Genomic DNA, 16528 nt, shown 5'->3' on the forward strand with positions numbered 1-16528 from the left:
GCAGGCACCGAGAGCTGCTCCTCAGCAGACCCATCTGTGACTTTCATCAGCTGAGCTCAGGGAATACCACTAACTGGTGAGGGAAAAATCTCTTCGGAGCTGATAGGCTAGCCATTTCCATTCTCCCATACTGAGGAGAGACAACTCAGTGGGGAGGTGATAATTTTAGAAGTGGCTAATGCAGTACATTGTTTTGCATTATATATGGGGTGGGGCAGGAGACATGACAAAATAAACAGTAAATAGGCATAGGTAAAGTAAATTCACATTAGTAAACAGGGAAGAGTTGCAAAAATAACTAATGATGGTTATGTGGTGGGGCAACTGGGAATAGTATTTCTGCATGTATAATATCACTTTCCCCTATTTTTTGTCTTTGTAGACTGGGCAAGGGTTGTGTCTTTCTATAAGTACTAAAGTACCTACCACATTTTAGATGTTACTGTAATATTAATTAGATGTATAGATGCACTGAACTCTACACTGCAACTTCATGGTGCCAAAACCCCTAGAAGACCATCAGTCACATCTGAAAACCACTGTGTATTGTGCTGGTTATCTCTTTGGAGCCTGTGGGTATATACACACATGGCATCCTACACGTGGATTTGGCTGGCAGTCTGGAAAATGTCAGGGTTATAAAAGCTAAGCTCCCTTTGCTTTCCACAATTCTGGGTGATTTATTTGTCATTTTAAAGTATTGTTCAGTCTGAAAAGTGTGTCTGTAAAAACGGTGTCATAGGATTCTGTGTATGTCTCTCAGTTGTTCCAGGGCAAATTTCCTCAGTTTACTATAAAGAGAATATTTTTGTACTTTGCAGCCCTGCAAACTCAGCGTGAGATCTGAGGGTTCAGCGGGTTCTTTCCTCCTCATGCATCATCATTAATATATAAGATCCTGCAAGCTAAATTCTTCACTTGCTTTCATCTGTGCAACCTTATCGTCTTCATGAGGGTTGTACAGCACAACTGAGGACGGAATTTGGCTCTGCAGTTAAAGCTTGGCCAACAATTCTGTGGAAGATGCAGAAACTACACTAGAAGACAGCTTCAGTTCCTATATCTGTACTTGCTCTGCAGGGGTATAAAACAATGAAAACTTATTCTTACCACTAGATGAAATAATTCTCATTTTGAATATACGCAGGGAGCAGAATTGTTCAGTAAAACAGGGCCATTTTCCCCACAGTCACATTTGAATCAAACTGGACCTGTGCAATTTCCCCCCCTCAATTAGTTTGATAAAAGCATACAGAAATATTAGTGGTATAAAATAGATGGATCAGGAAGTTCTATTCACCCTATCTCATAGCATGAGAACAGAGGGACATTCAATGACATTGAAAGGTGACAAGTTCAGAACCAATACAAGGAAATACTTTCTCACACAATTCCCAATTAGCCAGTGGAACTTGCTGCCACAAGATATAATTGAGACCAAGAGTTTAGCTGGATTCAAAAAGGGTTAAAACAGTAAATCTTACAAAATATGCAAGAATTGTGGGAACAATGTAAGGCCCCATACTTCAGGGCTAAATCCAACCTCTGATATTTGGGGTTATGGAGTAATTTTCCCAGGGACCAGGTTAAACCTATTCCTGTCTACTGTGAGATCTTACGCCTTGCCTGAAGAATCTGGTGCTGGTTACTGTCAGTGACAGGGTATTGGATCACTGGTCCGATCCTATCTTCCTAGGCAAAATGTCAAGTCATACTGTATGTGCCCAAACCTATCCCCCATTGCACTCCTGTGGGTGCTTCACACACACAGGAATTGCCAGGCTGGATCAGACTTGAGGTCCATCTAGTTCAGTATCTTGTCTCCACCACCTGGTGCTTCAGAAGAAGGAGTAAGAACCCTTCAGTAGGCAGATGTGGGACCATCTGCCCTGAACATAGGCCTCATCCTGAGCTCTAGAAGTCAGCGATGGGCCCAAACCCTGAAGTAGGAGGTTTAACATTTTTGTTGTCATTCGTTATGATCACACTGGATTTCCAGGTACATGTTCAATCAGTTTGAAATCTTATTAAGTTCTTGGTCTCAATGACTTCCTGTGGCAGTGAGTTCCACAGTGTAATCACACATTGTGTGAAAAAGTATTTCCTTTTTTCAATTTCCCACCTTTTAATTTAATTGACTGTCCCCTTGTTCTGGTGGTATGAGACACAGAGAACAGAAGTTCCTTGTCTACCTTCTCTAGACCATTCATTATTTTATATACTTCACTCAATGCAACAGAATGATTTATCTGCCTCAGAAATAAGGAGGAAGCTGAAAGAGGCTGATGGGCATTGAGGATGGTTCATTCCATTATTTTAATTAATGTTTAGGAGCCTTTTATGGTAGTAATAATAATTAATACTTGCTACTTTTCAGGACTTTTCAGTGGACAGTCTCAAAGTGGTTTACAATATTGATTAAGGATTATTGTTCCCATTTTACAGACAGGGACTCTGAGGTACCACCCAGTTTACTATTGTGCCTGGCCTCCGTTTCCCTTGATCTTCCTTCCATGCTCACTATTTAACTTCTCCTGCCTTCTCTGCCCTGTTGCACAGGTGGAAGGGGAGTAGGGTGAGGCTGTTCAGAATCTGAATATGCTATGGCATTGCAAAGACAGAGGGTGGGATTTCCTGTCTGTCTTAGTTTGGATGAAGGCTAAATTGTTATTTCAAGGTGTCTTTTTGTTTGCAATGAGAACAGACAGCTCTATCGCTTTCTTCACAATGTGTCCCTCCTTTAGCTAAAGGGGAGGGCATGCAGCAGCGGCTGCTGTGTTGCTGCAGGGGACTGCACCTTAAGGGAGGAGAATACAACCACAGGAACAGACCTTTGGAGGAGGAGGTGGAGACATATCCGATTTAGAGGGGCGGGGTTGGAGGTGGGAGCAGGTGGCAAGTTGTTTATCTGCTCAGCTGTTGTGTGGCTTGAGAGAGACAGAAGCAGCTGGGAGAAGGAAGGAAGGAAGGAGCTCAAGGTCTATCAGTTTTTCTGCCTTACAGGTTTGTAACCGTTGCAAAACAACTAGAGAACAATTCACTTGGGACACAGGCCCCAGCCTTGGCAGTGCCCATTGAGGCATTCACCAGTATATTTTCCTGTAGGGGCCCTGGCAGAACCTTCCACCTTCCCCCCCCCCCCCCCCGAGACATGTCTGTGCCCATGTAGGATCTGTGGTATATGTATAGGGGGGCAGTGGCACTTGAGTCAGGCACTGGTATATGACTGTGCAAGTCCCCTGGAAACATCCACTATGTGCCAGCAGGGGCCTTGGCAATGGTTTCTGGGGCATATATTGGTATCTGCTCATGCAAATACCCTGGAAATGTCTCCTGGAGTAGGACAGCTGGGCTCCTGGCAGTGTTTTTGACAGCATGCTTTATATGCCCATGTAAGTACCCTGGCATTATCTTTTGGGGCTTGCCAGCAGGGTCCCTTGTAGGTGCCTTCTTATTGGCTGAAGCCATGCCAATTGAAGCTTTCCAGCAGCAAAGCTTTCTTCTTCCAATAACAAAGAGCCAACGTGGGTATTATTATTGATCTGTGTCATGTCTTAATGCTTTTAACAGTGAAGAAAAATACCATTATGAGGCTTAATTTGTTCAAATGGTTTCAGACAGGGTTAATATAACTCATCAATAAATGCCAGTTTTTATTATGTTTTAATTACAATGTAATTTCAACAGGCTAGGCTTGTTCTGGCTGCTCGGTGTATCTAGTGGTTTGTTGTTTTCTTTTAAGTGTATTTCCTGGAGCTTCAGTGATTAACAGGTATAGCAACTGATATATTGCCAGAGAGCCTGATTGGCTCAGTGTACACAGGGATGTATCCCTGTTCCCTACAATCACTGTGCATAGCCATCAGAGGTTTATATCCGTGAAATAAATGGTAACTAATGCTAGGGTGGCTAAAACATGCCTTCAGGCCAAATTGCACTCACTGGAATTTCACTATGTTGTCCAAAGCTGCACTCTTCCTTCAGGAATTGGTGTGGCTCAGGGAGCCTGCAGTTTCCAACGTGCTATGGTCCAACTTCACCCAAGTAGCCTTGGGGCTGCTCTTGATTTGTTTTAGGCGAATTAGCTACACCCCTCATTTTCCTAGCAAGTTTCCAATGTGGCCCTCATTTGGGCAGAATCTGAACGTTCCTAGACTGAAGTCTTTGAACCTATTATGTCAGCCAGCTAGCTTGCCTGCTGCCCCTTATCAAAAAACCTTGAAAAATGTTCACCTTGATGCTGTGAAGGAGAAAAGGAGAGTCTAGCAAGGCTATTGGTGGATGTTAGTCATCTCTCCTGAGCAAGGAATCCCAAAGACTCCAACAATCATTGGTCACTTGATCCTCCTTGTCTTGTCACCCTTCAGCATCCAAGAGTGAGGTCTGAATGTACTTTACAAGATGCTCCTAAGAGCTTATTTCTGGTCCCTTTATGAACTTGCCCTGGCTACCCTAACTTTCCACATCACCTTTCATTGCTTCTTTCCAGCAGTGAATCTTCACAAAAGAAAGGAGGGAAAGCAGCAACAAATGGCTGTCTTTCTTTAACACCACAAAAAATCTCTCTCCTCCAGCTCCCTGCACCTATCTGCATCAAGCATCCAGCCTTTCTCTCTCCCAGAGGGTAAATAGTACAGAGGAGTGGGAGAACTAGCTTATAAACTTCAGGCAAAAACAGGTATAAGTTCTGAGGAGGAATTGCATCCAGCTGTTTAAGGTAGCTTTTGCTGTGGAATCAAATATAGGATGATAACACACTGAAGAGAGAAGTCCCTGTGTAAAGTATAGCTACTGCCCTGTTGGCAGACCCAGTTATTTCTTGGTTGTGCCACAGTTGTTTTGGTTTCAGAGGAACAGCCGTGTTAGTCTGTATTCGCAAAAAGAAAAGGAGGACTTGTGGCACCTTAGAGACTGACCAATTTGTTACCTTCAGTCCCAGCTATACAGTCTACTATGCTATACTGGTTATAACATAGGCTGGTCACACCTATGCAGCTGAAACCAAACACTTGTCTGCTTGGACTATTTTTCTTATCAGTGGTAGGAATTTTTATTGCCAGTGCTAGTGGTGGGAGCACTAGTGTGGGCCTGGGGCCCTAACTACTGTCATCTCTTCCTGTTTTGAGCAGGATTAGCCAATTCCACGATTTTATTAGGAAATGGGGCAGATCTGAGTTGGGTTAGGTCCTGTCTACACAACAAGATGAAAGATCCACCAACATAGTTAATTTTATAGTATTGTTTGGATCTAAGTCTCTTCCTCTGTTCCCTGCCTCATGCCCAGGAGCAGGTTGCAGCTAATAGTAGGTAGAATTAAGGAAGAGAACTCCCCGACCTGTGCAGATATTTGGGGGGCAACAGTATGTCTAGCATAAGCTCTCGAGAGGATAAGTGGATGGGTTTTTTTGGGGTGTGTGTGAAGGTTAGACAGTGGGGGCAGGCACTGATGTGAAATGACTAATGGAAAAAATCCCCACATTGACAGAAGCTCACTGGGTTTTCTCCTTCCTTTAAAGTGAGAGAGTGAACCAGACGGGGATTCTTGGTAAGCCTGAGAGCAGGAGGTACAACATGCAGTCTGTTACCCAGTTTGCTTTCTTTTTTTACTGCCCAAGATTGGAGAGAGACGAGAGATTGGGAAGGGGGAAACAAATACTTGACTTGGGGCCCTGCTAATCTTTTCTAGGTGCCTTGCACAGAAACCTTGGAAACAGCCTGGAACCTGGTCCTGTGCGGTGCGGAGCCCCTATTCTGAAGGGTGACATCAATTCCTGACAATTGAGGGCACTCAGGACCTTGCAGCACTGGCCCTTAGTGACTTGGTGTTACCATACAAAGGTTTTCTTTGCTTTGTCCTTTCAGTAACTGTAGCTACAATCCTGGGGTTATGGAAGCAAAGAACAGTTCTGGGGGGCTGGGGGGAGATGACACAGTTCTTGCTTAGGGTTACTTGAAAATGAAACCTCAGCTCAGCAGCCACACAGTGACAGAGAGCAGGGTTATTCAGACTGCTGCTGGCTAGCACCACTGACTCCTCTTGCTGATAAGCGGCTGAGCTCACAGAGCTAAGAGACTTGCTCTGCGACTGATTTGAATTTTAGCAAGTGCACTGGGAATAGCCCAAAGCTCCTTGTCTCAGACGGTGGTCACAGGAATTCACAGCTATTATATTTGGGAGCCAGGCAATGATTACAAATCAGTGGCTTCATTCCCTGTGTGATTAATTGTTAACCTGGGAGTATAGCCTTTTCCCTGGCTCTGCATTACCAGATTCCAATTCTTGTAACTGGGATTCTCTTTTTAAATGTCATCAGGTGGGTGTAGACGCAGCTCAGGATGGATGAAAAGGCAGCCTGAGGGTGAGTTTATGTGCATAGATGGAGCAAGTTGTAGGTGAATTTGCTGGGTCACAGGCTCAGATGCTCAGCTGCAAGCACAGGCCACAGCAGACATGCCTCTTCCTCCCTGCAGATCTCCCACTAACCACCTCATTTGTCCAGCCAGACAAAAGTATAGGTTATTTATCAGGCCGGTGGGGATGTTTTAGTCATTCCAAGTGTTGTGAGACAGTCAGTCCTTAATAACTGATAATACTTACACCCTTTGCATGTTCGGTGTGGTTTACACACAATAACTAATCTTAGATCATAAGTTTTTTGGGGCAGGGACTTTTTGTTCTGTGTCTGTACAGTGCCTACCACAATGGGGTCCTGGTCCATGACTGCAGCTGATAGGTACTATGGTTATACAAATAAATAATCCTCATTTTCACAGTGCCGTAGTGAAGCAGCTGGGGAAGGATCGTCCCCATTTTACAGATAAGGAAACTGGAGCGGTCAGGTTAAGTAACTTGCCCAAGGTCACACAGCATGTCAGTGGCAGAGCCAGAACTAAACACCAATCTTCCAACTCTCAAACCACTATTCAGGGAGCATCTTTCCACTTTCATTGTGGATCAGCAAAACTGCTTTTAAAAATGGGTTAGTAGGAACATGTTACACAGACACGATTTGTGTATGCTTTGCCTTGATTTTCACATTGACCTGCAAACCATCAAAGTGTCCTAACATTTCTTTTGGGCTAGTGCAATTATATTGTGTTGCAACATTGTCATGCTGAGCTGTGGCACAATGGGTTGATCCTGAAAGCGGAAGCTGGAGAAGAAAGATGAACTTTGCAGAATGGATTAATAAAATGAAAACTGGCTCTGTTGGGTTGGTGTGTGGGAATGAAATTGCATGAAGGGTACCTCACTGAGAATACCTGCCTGCTGCTAAAAGAATTGAAAGCTTTGTAAAAGCCTCTTTCTCACTGTGCAACAGTGCACAAATGTGCCTTTAAAGTTGTATTATGTAGCCACAAACCATGTTATCCACTGGTAATGTGGACAGGGCTTTAGTTTTCTCCAGTGGGTCTTGGTTGAATGAGAGAAGTGAGGGAGTGGCAGAATTGGGGTTAGAGGTGGTTGTTTATGGAAAAGACCTCTTAGTTAATCTGTATTGATCCTCTGTATTGTACAAGTTTCCTTGTGTCATGCCTGGTTTTCCAAGGAGGCCTAAAATTAGGGCCCTGACATTAAAGAAACCATGATATTCAGAAGGATAGGGCTGTTAACTGTGGTGTCTGGCCAAATTCCAACTTCAGTCATTACATTTTACCTCACTAAATTCCCCTCTGCTTTCCATCTTGTTCATTGCCGTGGGCTTAAAATGGCTGTCATGTTTCTCTCCAGAGAGGGCTATGTTTTAGTAGCAAGTGGAGTGACTTCTATATGGATAGTTGGTACAGCTTGGTTAATAAAGTGCTTTGGGATCCTTTTACATATGATATAAATGCAATTTCATTGTCCTTATTCCTGCTGGTGCAGGAGTCTCAAACTTTTTCATAGTATGGACCACATTTTAATAGAGAGAGGATTTTGATGAGCACCTGTCCTCCCATTTATGATCTCACAGATCACCTCCCCTGGCATTTACATACAGTCCTCGTGGCAACTACTGCAATTGCTTACCTAGAAAAGTCTTGTTAGGGAAGTATTTTATGCATTTTTAGCTTAAATAAAATTTAGCAGATGGGATGTAAGGATGAGCAAATGCTGTGTGAGCAGTTGGCTGTCTGAGAACCACCAGTCAGTGCTCTGTGGACTACTGTTTCTCCGTACATGTGTCTAGTTTAATTCCTTAGCTATCTGCACTGATGATGTCTCAACACTCTTCTCTTGGAGTCTGTCTCTAGTGCCCTATTTTTCTGTAAAGACATTTTTCTTAATGCCTTACCTGAATTTGGTTTTATGGTTCTAGCTGTAGGCTGTTGCTCTCTGCTTTACTGCTTTCAGATAATTGGAGTAATTCCCTTCCTTCATCTATATTGTTCCCTTGAAGGTATTTATAGACAGAGCTCTTGTCCCTGCTGAACTTTCTTTTCTAGTCTACGTGCATTTCTCTTCCCTCCCCTCTCTCCGCATACACTCTATGCTCTGATCCTTGTATTGTTTTTAGGGAACTAATAGCTGCTATGGAGCACTGTGTGTCTCTTGTATTCAGTGAAGGTGGTTATACTCTCCAGTCTCTTGAAACTGCCCCAGAGGAGAGACCATCTTAGTCTGTCCACACTAAAAAACATTCTTCCATGTTTAAGTTGGCCATCAAGCATGGATCCCTGATGCCCTCCATATATGCTCCTTCAGCTGGAGTTGAAAACAAGGGTCAGTCAAGGTTAACAGTTGTTGCAAGACAGTGCGGTAGATCCATGATAGAACTACAGATAGGCCACCCCTTCATACCGCAGGTGTTGAACCTGTGTGCACCTATGAAAAACCATGTCACATTCGGCTGAATGGAGTCAGAGAGGGAAGAGACAGGTCTGGCACCTGTTGTTGAATACAGTTGGAATTTTCAGAGGACGGCCACACTAATAGGGGTTTAAGCCCCAGGAAGCTGATTCTGATCATGCATAGTACCAATTAGTGCTGGCTGAAATCTTGCAATGTAAAGCATTATTAAAAAATGACATGTTTGGAAATTGTTTTTCGTTTTCAAGAACTGTTGATTTTTTTTTCATTTTTGGTGACATTTGTAATTTAAATAATTATCTAGATTGTTATTCTTTTTATGTACTGAAAACAGTCTTTGATAAACACCATTTCTAACATTTTTTTATTTAAAACGTTTACCCCCCACCCCCAGGGTCCATTTTGAACCACGCAAAGTGGAAACACCCTCAAAATTACAATAATTGTCATGATTTCTTGTTAGTGTGACCAGCTCTGATGCTAGTATACCTCAGAGTTACTCCTGATTTACATCTAGTTTGAGAGCAGAATTGGCCCTGTGTGCCAAATTCAGCTCTAGTAAAAATGGAATTATCTCAGGGATGACTTTGGCCCAGTTTGCTTATAGTCAATGTTGATTGGACAAAAACCATTAAAAGTGTATTTAAATATGACTAGCTGATTTCTTGTCAAAAAAAGGTCTTTTAAATGGTGTTTGCAATGTAGTTGTTCCTGGTCTTCAATAGCCAGGCAAAACTGTGTTTAAACTGGCTTACCCTGAACTGCGTTACACATCTGCTGAGCTATTTTATTTCTGTGGCAGTTTGGGTGGGGCCTCACAGTAGGAAGCAGTGCAGGCTATTGTAAAATAGCCTGCACCCAAGCCTCTGCTGAGAGTACATTTGTCATCTATGTAAAACTGTCAGATTATGAGTGGGTGGCAGTTACACAGAGATTACAATGACTGCTCACGTGAGGGCAGTGAAGAGGTTAAAATTTAGCAGATGGGACAGAAGGATGAGGAAATGCTATGTGACCAGCTGGCTATCTGAGAACCCCCAGAGGTTAAAATCCTAGAACACCGCTTTCCCCTGACCATATCCTGTGTGGAGGATGTGTCGGAATGTTTCTGGTGCTCCCAGTCTCCATTTCCCATTCTCCATACAGCTCTGGAATGTCCTCCTGCTAGCTCAGCCTGTTGTTACCTCAGCCCTCTTCACCTGGCTTTCTGCTCCTTACATTCCTTTAGTTTCTTTTTCTCATAATCTTTCCTGCCCCCCTTCCCTCCTTTTTAAAAAAAATATATTCACAAAGTCCCTCGACGAGCCACAAGAATAGAAGTGAAACTGAAACAAGGAATTGGAACTATCTGTGTTGGCTTGGTTGATTTGTTCCTTGTTTTAATAGCTGCTTTGCTTTGTACCTATTTGTCTGAAGGAGCGGTGACTAGGACCTGCTATCTCGGTTGCAGTTGGATGATCTCTGGACGCAAGGAAGAGAAAATTGACAGTAAGAATAAGTGGGTTTGTCTCACTGAGGCTGTTGTGTCTTTTTAAGATGCTTTTGCTATGCTGGGATCAGAACTGGCTGGCTCTAAAGCTGTATCTAACCCCTTCATTCCTGAGCTAAATTGTATAGGATATTCCATCTTGCTGCCAGCTATAGTGTGGGAGGGGAGTGTGATGGGGCAGCTGGCAGAAAGGGGGGAGTTGCAGCAATGCGGTAGCTGGGAAGAGAACTGACACAGGAAATGTGTATGGGGACATAGTTCCCTATGGTTCATGTATTATCTTGCAGCCCTGAGTCCTTCTCAAGCCTGGGTTGGTGTGATATGATAAGGGACCCTCCAGACTGGTGCCCATTGCTGGAAGATGGTATTCCAACAATGCTCTTTGGGGAGGGAGAGTCATTTTGCATGGGTCTGTCTTCTCTGACCTATGTATTCCTATCACTCACCACGTTCTCTCCCCTCTCTCTTTCCTGCCAGTTCTTATGGTGCCAGTAGTTGTGGCACATGCTGTGGCCTACGGCATCCGGGCACTGGAGATGCCTGACTCCTGGTGTGAAGGGAGTGTTAGTGCACTGAGAGCTTGATGTGAAGTCCCCAGAACTATCCCTTTTAACAGCGAGAACGCATTTTGCTGTGGGATCAGCCAGATCTCTCCTGGACTATTGAGTAACAGAACCTGAATGGTTCTGAAGTTCAGCGTACTCTGTATGACAACAGACCTGTCTCCTTATCCCCCTCCGCCCATCCATACATACTCTGACCTACAGGCTGGTTCAGGAGCATGGTGCCCTGTCTTTGGTTGTCCCTTAGTCAGTCCATTAGGCATAGGGCTGGCTCAGAAGCATAATGTCCTGACCTCACACATCTCTGCTTCCAGGGCCAGTCCTTTGCCACAGACCCCCTTCCTATAGCACTGAGTAAGCTGGACAGTGTGATGTACTGTCAACCTGATCCAACAGTGATACACCCTCTCCTCGCAGGATCTTACTGCCTACTTGAATGCTTATGAGTTGAATGCGTTTCAAAACTGACTGATTCCTTTGAATACTTGGGAGTGAGGTATTTCTCCTGATTCATCTCAGATTCTCCTACCCCTTCTGCAAGGGCCCTTCGCCAGGATGGCCTAGTATACATAATCCTGCCACTTTTTTGTTAAAGAGCCAATGCACCACCTTTGAGATGTCACCTTTTGACCTGCACTTACAGTTCTGATTGTTTTTTCCCCAGGTGTGTCCATGACATGAAGCCTCAGGCTGGTTGGCTTGTATTCCTTGTCCTAAGTCTGGTTCCTCTTTGCCTTCCCATCCCTTTGCGGGACTCCCTGATGGAGCAGGAGAATGTCCGCCGGACTGGTGGCAACCTGGTGCTGGGGAAGTGGGAAGAGCAGATCAATGAGTATCTAATAAGCCTCAAGGAGACGGAAGTGGCCGAGGCCCAGAAGACTGGATATTTCCCACCAAGCATGCACTTTTTCAGGGCCAAAGGCTTCATTGATCAAAGTGCAGTGTTCAGCATCTTGAAACGTATGCCAAAAGGTAGGGATTCTGGCCTGAGAGTTCTTGGTTGTCCCAATGCTTTCTGTGATAAAACAGGGACCAGGAAGGAAGCAAGAATCTGTCAGTGTGAAACCCCTGCTGCACCCAAACTAAAGGGACCTTATAACAGGTGCTGAGTAGAGCAACTTCAGATCCCAGAAGGAGCTCTATTCGGACTGGCTCTTTTGGGCTGGGGGAAAGAAGGAATTACACTGGCCAGAGAGGATTTCCAAACATGTGGGTATCCTGTATAACTGTACAGCATGGACCCCCATTTACCTCACTTGGGAGGAGAAAGAAGACAAAATAAAATAATACGGGAAAAGACCCTGACCTCTGTGTAGCACACTCCAGCGCTGGGGGTGCTCATCCTTCTAATGCTTCCCAGGCCTGCGACTCACCTTGTATAACCAAACATGCTGCCATGTGGTGGTGTTCACGTGTCCTTATACAAGTAGCTGTTTACAGCATAGATTTATTAATGCATTGGAGACTGTGTGTTTGTATGATCTATAGAATGTCTATATGAAAATAGAATTTCTGTTAGGGCCTTTCAGCTGAGATCTTAAAAACTGAGTTCTGATCCACACAGATGAGAAAAGAAAAGGAGTACTTGTGGCACCTTAGAGACTAACCAATTTATTTGAGTCTCTAAGGTGCCACAAGTACTCCTTTTCTTTTTGCGAATACAGACTAACACGGCTGTTCCTCTGAAACAGATGAGAAAGATCTCTGTTTGTAAGAGCAGGAATTTGCCCTATGGTCCTTGGCCGAAACTTCCCTTCCCTCCACTGTTGTGCAGCATGCTGTGTACAAGCTGGCTACTGCCTTTCACCTCAGAGGTGGCTGCATTACACCGTGTGGTGCACACATGGTGTGTAAAGTGCTTTGGGATGATTTAGGATGAAAGACACTATATGAGTGTATAATACATGCACAATGTCATCCTAAGCATTTGTTTTGCTAGCAGTCAGGAACATGTCAGCATTCTAAGAATTAGTCCTTAATAACTATAATATACTGAGTGGTTGGGAGAATATTTTTGACCATCTGAAATCTAAGCCATCCAGTCTAACCAGCAGGGAGTTAGCTATTGCTGACTCTCCGATTGCTGTGACCTTGACAGTTCCATGTGGGAAGCAAGGAGTTAATGCATTTGTACATCTGAAGGCCTTGACTCTCAGCTGAGTGACTTCTCTCTACCGTTCCACTTCTCTCTCTGATGCAGTGAAAAGTATTTTAATTAGGCTTCCTTTTCTAGGTGAAGACAGAAGGCTTTCACTGTGAAACCTGAGAATACACGTCCCTCTTGTGCAATGCATTCTCCTTTCAGACTGGTCTGTTCTAGGTACCAGATCCCAGATTGGAACTTTCTTAGTCTGGCTATTGGGGTGAAAGGCAGAGCCTTGCTCTTGGGAAAATTTGTGGAGAGAACATTTATACAAAAAGTCAACTGCTTTGCTCCCACCATTCTGAATTGGTCTGTTTGTTTCTGTCTGAATAAGAGCTATCTCCCTAATCTGCTAGCTTGTCCCTGTGGTGATGTCAGACTCTGGGGTTTATGCCATCATGATTGGTTACCACAGAAATAACTGAGATGTTGAACTCACCATTATCCCTTCACTGCTGAATCAAACAGCAGGGAATTTGCGGTTTAAAAATATAAGTATCTTAGCTTTTTGAAAAAATGGTAAGGACAATGTTTAACTCTTTTTGCTTTTACATCCCTTCCTCCAAAGGATCTTAAATCACTTCCCAAGCATTAGTGAATCTCCTGTAGTTTCTTTACAGTATTTATAGTAAGTCCTTTGTGAAAGGGATTATTTCTCTATATTTGTACAGTGCCTAGCACACTGGGGCCCCAATCAAGAGTGGGGGGGCCTCTGACCATTATGGTAATACAAATATTAAATTGTAATATTAACCCCAGACTGCGTATAGGAGACTGATGCACAGAAAGTGTCTAAATTTTGGGGACCCAACTTTAGATTGCTGAGGCCTGCTTTTTCAAAGGTGCTAATAGTTCTATTTAAGTCAGGAACTTTGGTTGCTCAGCACCTTGAAAGTCAGGCCATTTAAAATTGGACATGCAAAATCAGAGAGTGCTTTTGAAACTTTGGCCTTACGTGACTTGTCCAAAGTCACACACAAAAACATGTAGCAGAGCCTAGGATAGATCCCAGATCTCCTGACCTGCAGCCTCGCATTCTAACAACTAAGTCATGTTTTCTTTATGTCAAATACTCTAATAATGTAACTATTGTGTTTATAAAGTGCCTCTTGACATGCAAGGAGTTCATGGTAATCCACAGTCAATTAAACTGCTGTGATATGCAAATTAATATATCAAAAAAGTCCAGATCCCACAGCATCTTTTAAAAAGGAGGTTTTACACAAGAGCTAACATTTTCAAAAATCTCGAGAAAAGGAGAGTTCTAGGATGATATTTGACGATGCAGAGGGATGGTCTGAACTGTGTGTGTGAGAAGAATGAGTTTCGCACTCCATGGACTGTCGCAGTAAAAGCTCTGTCAGATGCCAATCTACTGCAGGATAGTGGTGCATCTCAAGGCAGGTGGTGATGGCCAGCAGCAGATAAGGTGTAAATTTTAGTCAGGGTAATTAGCCATTGGAACAATTTACTAAGGATCTTGGTGGATTTTCCATCACTGACCATTTTTAAATCAGGATTGAATGTTTTTCTAAAAGATCTGCTCTAGGAATTCGTTTTGGGGAAGTTCTATGGCCTGTGTTGTACAGGAGGTCAGACTAGATTATCACAATGGTTGCTTCTGGCCTTGAAATCTATGAATACAAGACAGAAGTGTGTGTGTGTGTGTGTGTGTTTGATTAAGTAGTAGAGACGAATAGAGCTCTGTGTTCTGACCTCAGAATTCCCCAACATGTCAGTATCTGAGGTTTTGTTCTGGCCCACTGTAACAATAGGAGCTAGATGAAAAAAATCACATCTGGAGCCAAACTGTTTAGATCTAGGGATTTGGTTCAGGTCTGTCTGTTAAATAGTATGTGTTGTAAAGTGCTGCTTAGTGTGAAAGTTCCTCTTTAAATCAGTGGGATGTGAGCCAGCTCTCTCATGGTGAAGTGTGTCTGAAAGACCTTTAATAACTCAGTGGATTTTCCATCCCAGTGGAGAAGTAGAGCGTAGAACTCCCTATTGATTCCCCTCTCCCCTCAAACTGAGCCATCATGCTCTGCTTGCCCTGTGTTTGATGTGGAATGTGCCATCTGTATCTCACATTGGGGGAGGCAGGGCAGGTTTGCAGTCTTGCTGCTGTGGGGGCTGCTCATGACTGTATCTATGAGACCCTCCAGGCATGCCTGCATGGATGGATTTAATTGTCGTCATGTTGACCCTCCTTTCCCTTCACTTCAGCAGCCTTTTCTTGTTATGTTTGCCCTTTCCTCCACAGGTGCTGTCTTACACCTGCATGACTATGCAATATTGAGCGTGGACTGGTTGGTGCACAATGCCACCTACCTACCTGACTGCTACATCTGCTTCACCCATGTGGGTACTGTTCAGTTTAGATTTTCCAAGCCTCACCCTCCCAGCCCAGTGCCGCCGGACTGCTCAGAGTGGGTGTTGCTAGAGACTTACCGGAAGCAGCTGCGCAACATCAGTGAGTTTGATAACAGGTGTGTGAGCAATGGTTTGAGGCACTCTGGAGTTTTATAGCACTATTATTCATTGCTTGCTGGTTATTTGCTAACAGGACACATGTCTTGCAAGGTCACTCTGGCCCATCGTCCTCATGGGGTGGCTGCTCTGAAAACTGGACTCTCAATTTAAAATCGCATCTCACACACACACACACACTGTAACAAGCATGTTATGGTTGCAAAGTCAAACATGCACAAGTTAGGGAATGCACTGTCTATCCTACGTACTGAATGAGGCAGGTTTCCTGTGGAAAAAATAGTATGTGATCCTCTAATGAAAGACTTTCCCATAATGCATGTGCACAGGCAACCTTAATTCTGGCTTTTCCTAACTTTTGAGTGCTTGACTGTCCAATCTTAATGGTCTTTCAATGTAGGGTTTTTCAAAATGTAATATACACAAATATTTAAACAGAGACTGTTTGCTCCTTAGGGCACTGATCACTTATCAGCTGGAAGATACCTTGGAATGGAGCATTAATGATTTGGGAGACGGTTCAGATTGAGGAGCTACCAAGCATTAAAGTGCCAGTTAGTGCAGCTCCCCTTCCTTTGCTAAAAGCAGAGGGAGAGTTCTGCCTTCTCTTGGGCTAGAGAGTGCTGGTTCCCCAGAGCATTCCCCTCCTCCTCAGCGGGTGAGGTGAGAAGTCAGCAGCCTGAGGAAATCGGAAATGGGGTCAGAAGGAGAAGCTGGCGCCTGTGGCTGAGGAGTTTCTAGGGCTCCCAGCCTTGCTTGTCAGTAGGCTGAGAAGCAGCAGCACCTCATGGGAGAAGCAGATGTTTGCCGGCAGCAAGTCCCATCTCCATCAGCTTCTTCTAGAGGAAAGACTGTTCCCCTGCTGGCTTCCCACCCCTTCCAAGGGAGAGTGGGGAAAAGGGAGACCATGACACCAGCTCCCTTCTGCCTCTCCAGAAGAGAGGGAGAGAAATAATAGATAAGAGGGATTTTGCATCAAATCTCCTTTTGAAATATCTCAACAAAGGCGGTTGCCCTGGATGTTTCAGGGTGTTCTGAGGAACATCCCTCAAGCC

At 44.1% G+C, this 16528-nt stretch overlaps 1 protein-coding gene across 1 annotated transcript in view; it reads left to right on the top strand.

The window, feature by feature from the left end:
• Positions 1–2924: 2924 nt before the first annotated feature.
• Positions 2925–16528, top strand: part of ADA2 (adenosine deaminase 2) — a 30384-nt gene continuing 16780 nt past the window's right edge. The window contains exons 1-4 of the mRNA XM_073320049.1: positions 2925–3003; positions 10208–10279; positions 11508–11815; positions 15247–15472. Coding sequence (XP_073176150.1) covers positions 11521–11815; positions 15247–15472 — 521 coding nt within the window. The 5' untranslated portion in view covers positions 2925–3003; positions 10208–10279; positions 11508–11520. The remainder of the gene's footprint in view (positions 3004–10207; positions 10280–11507; positions 11816–15246; positions 15473–16528) is intronic.

This window comes from Lepidochelys kempii, chromosome 1, assembly GCF_965140265.1.
Source record: "Lepidochelys kempii isolate rLepKem1 chromosome 1, rLepKem1.hap2, whole genome shotgun sequence".
NCBI lineage: Eukaryota > Metazoa > Chordata > Testudines > Cheloniidae > Lepidochelys > Lepidochelys kempii.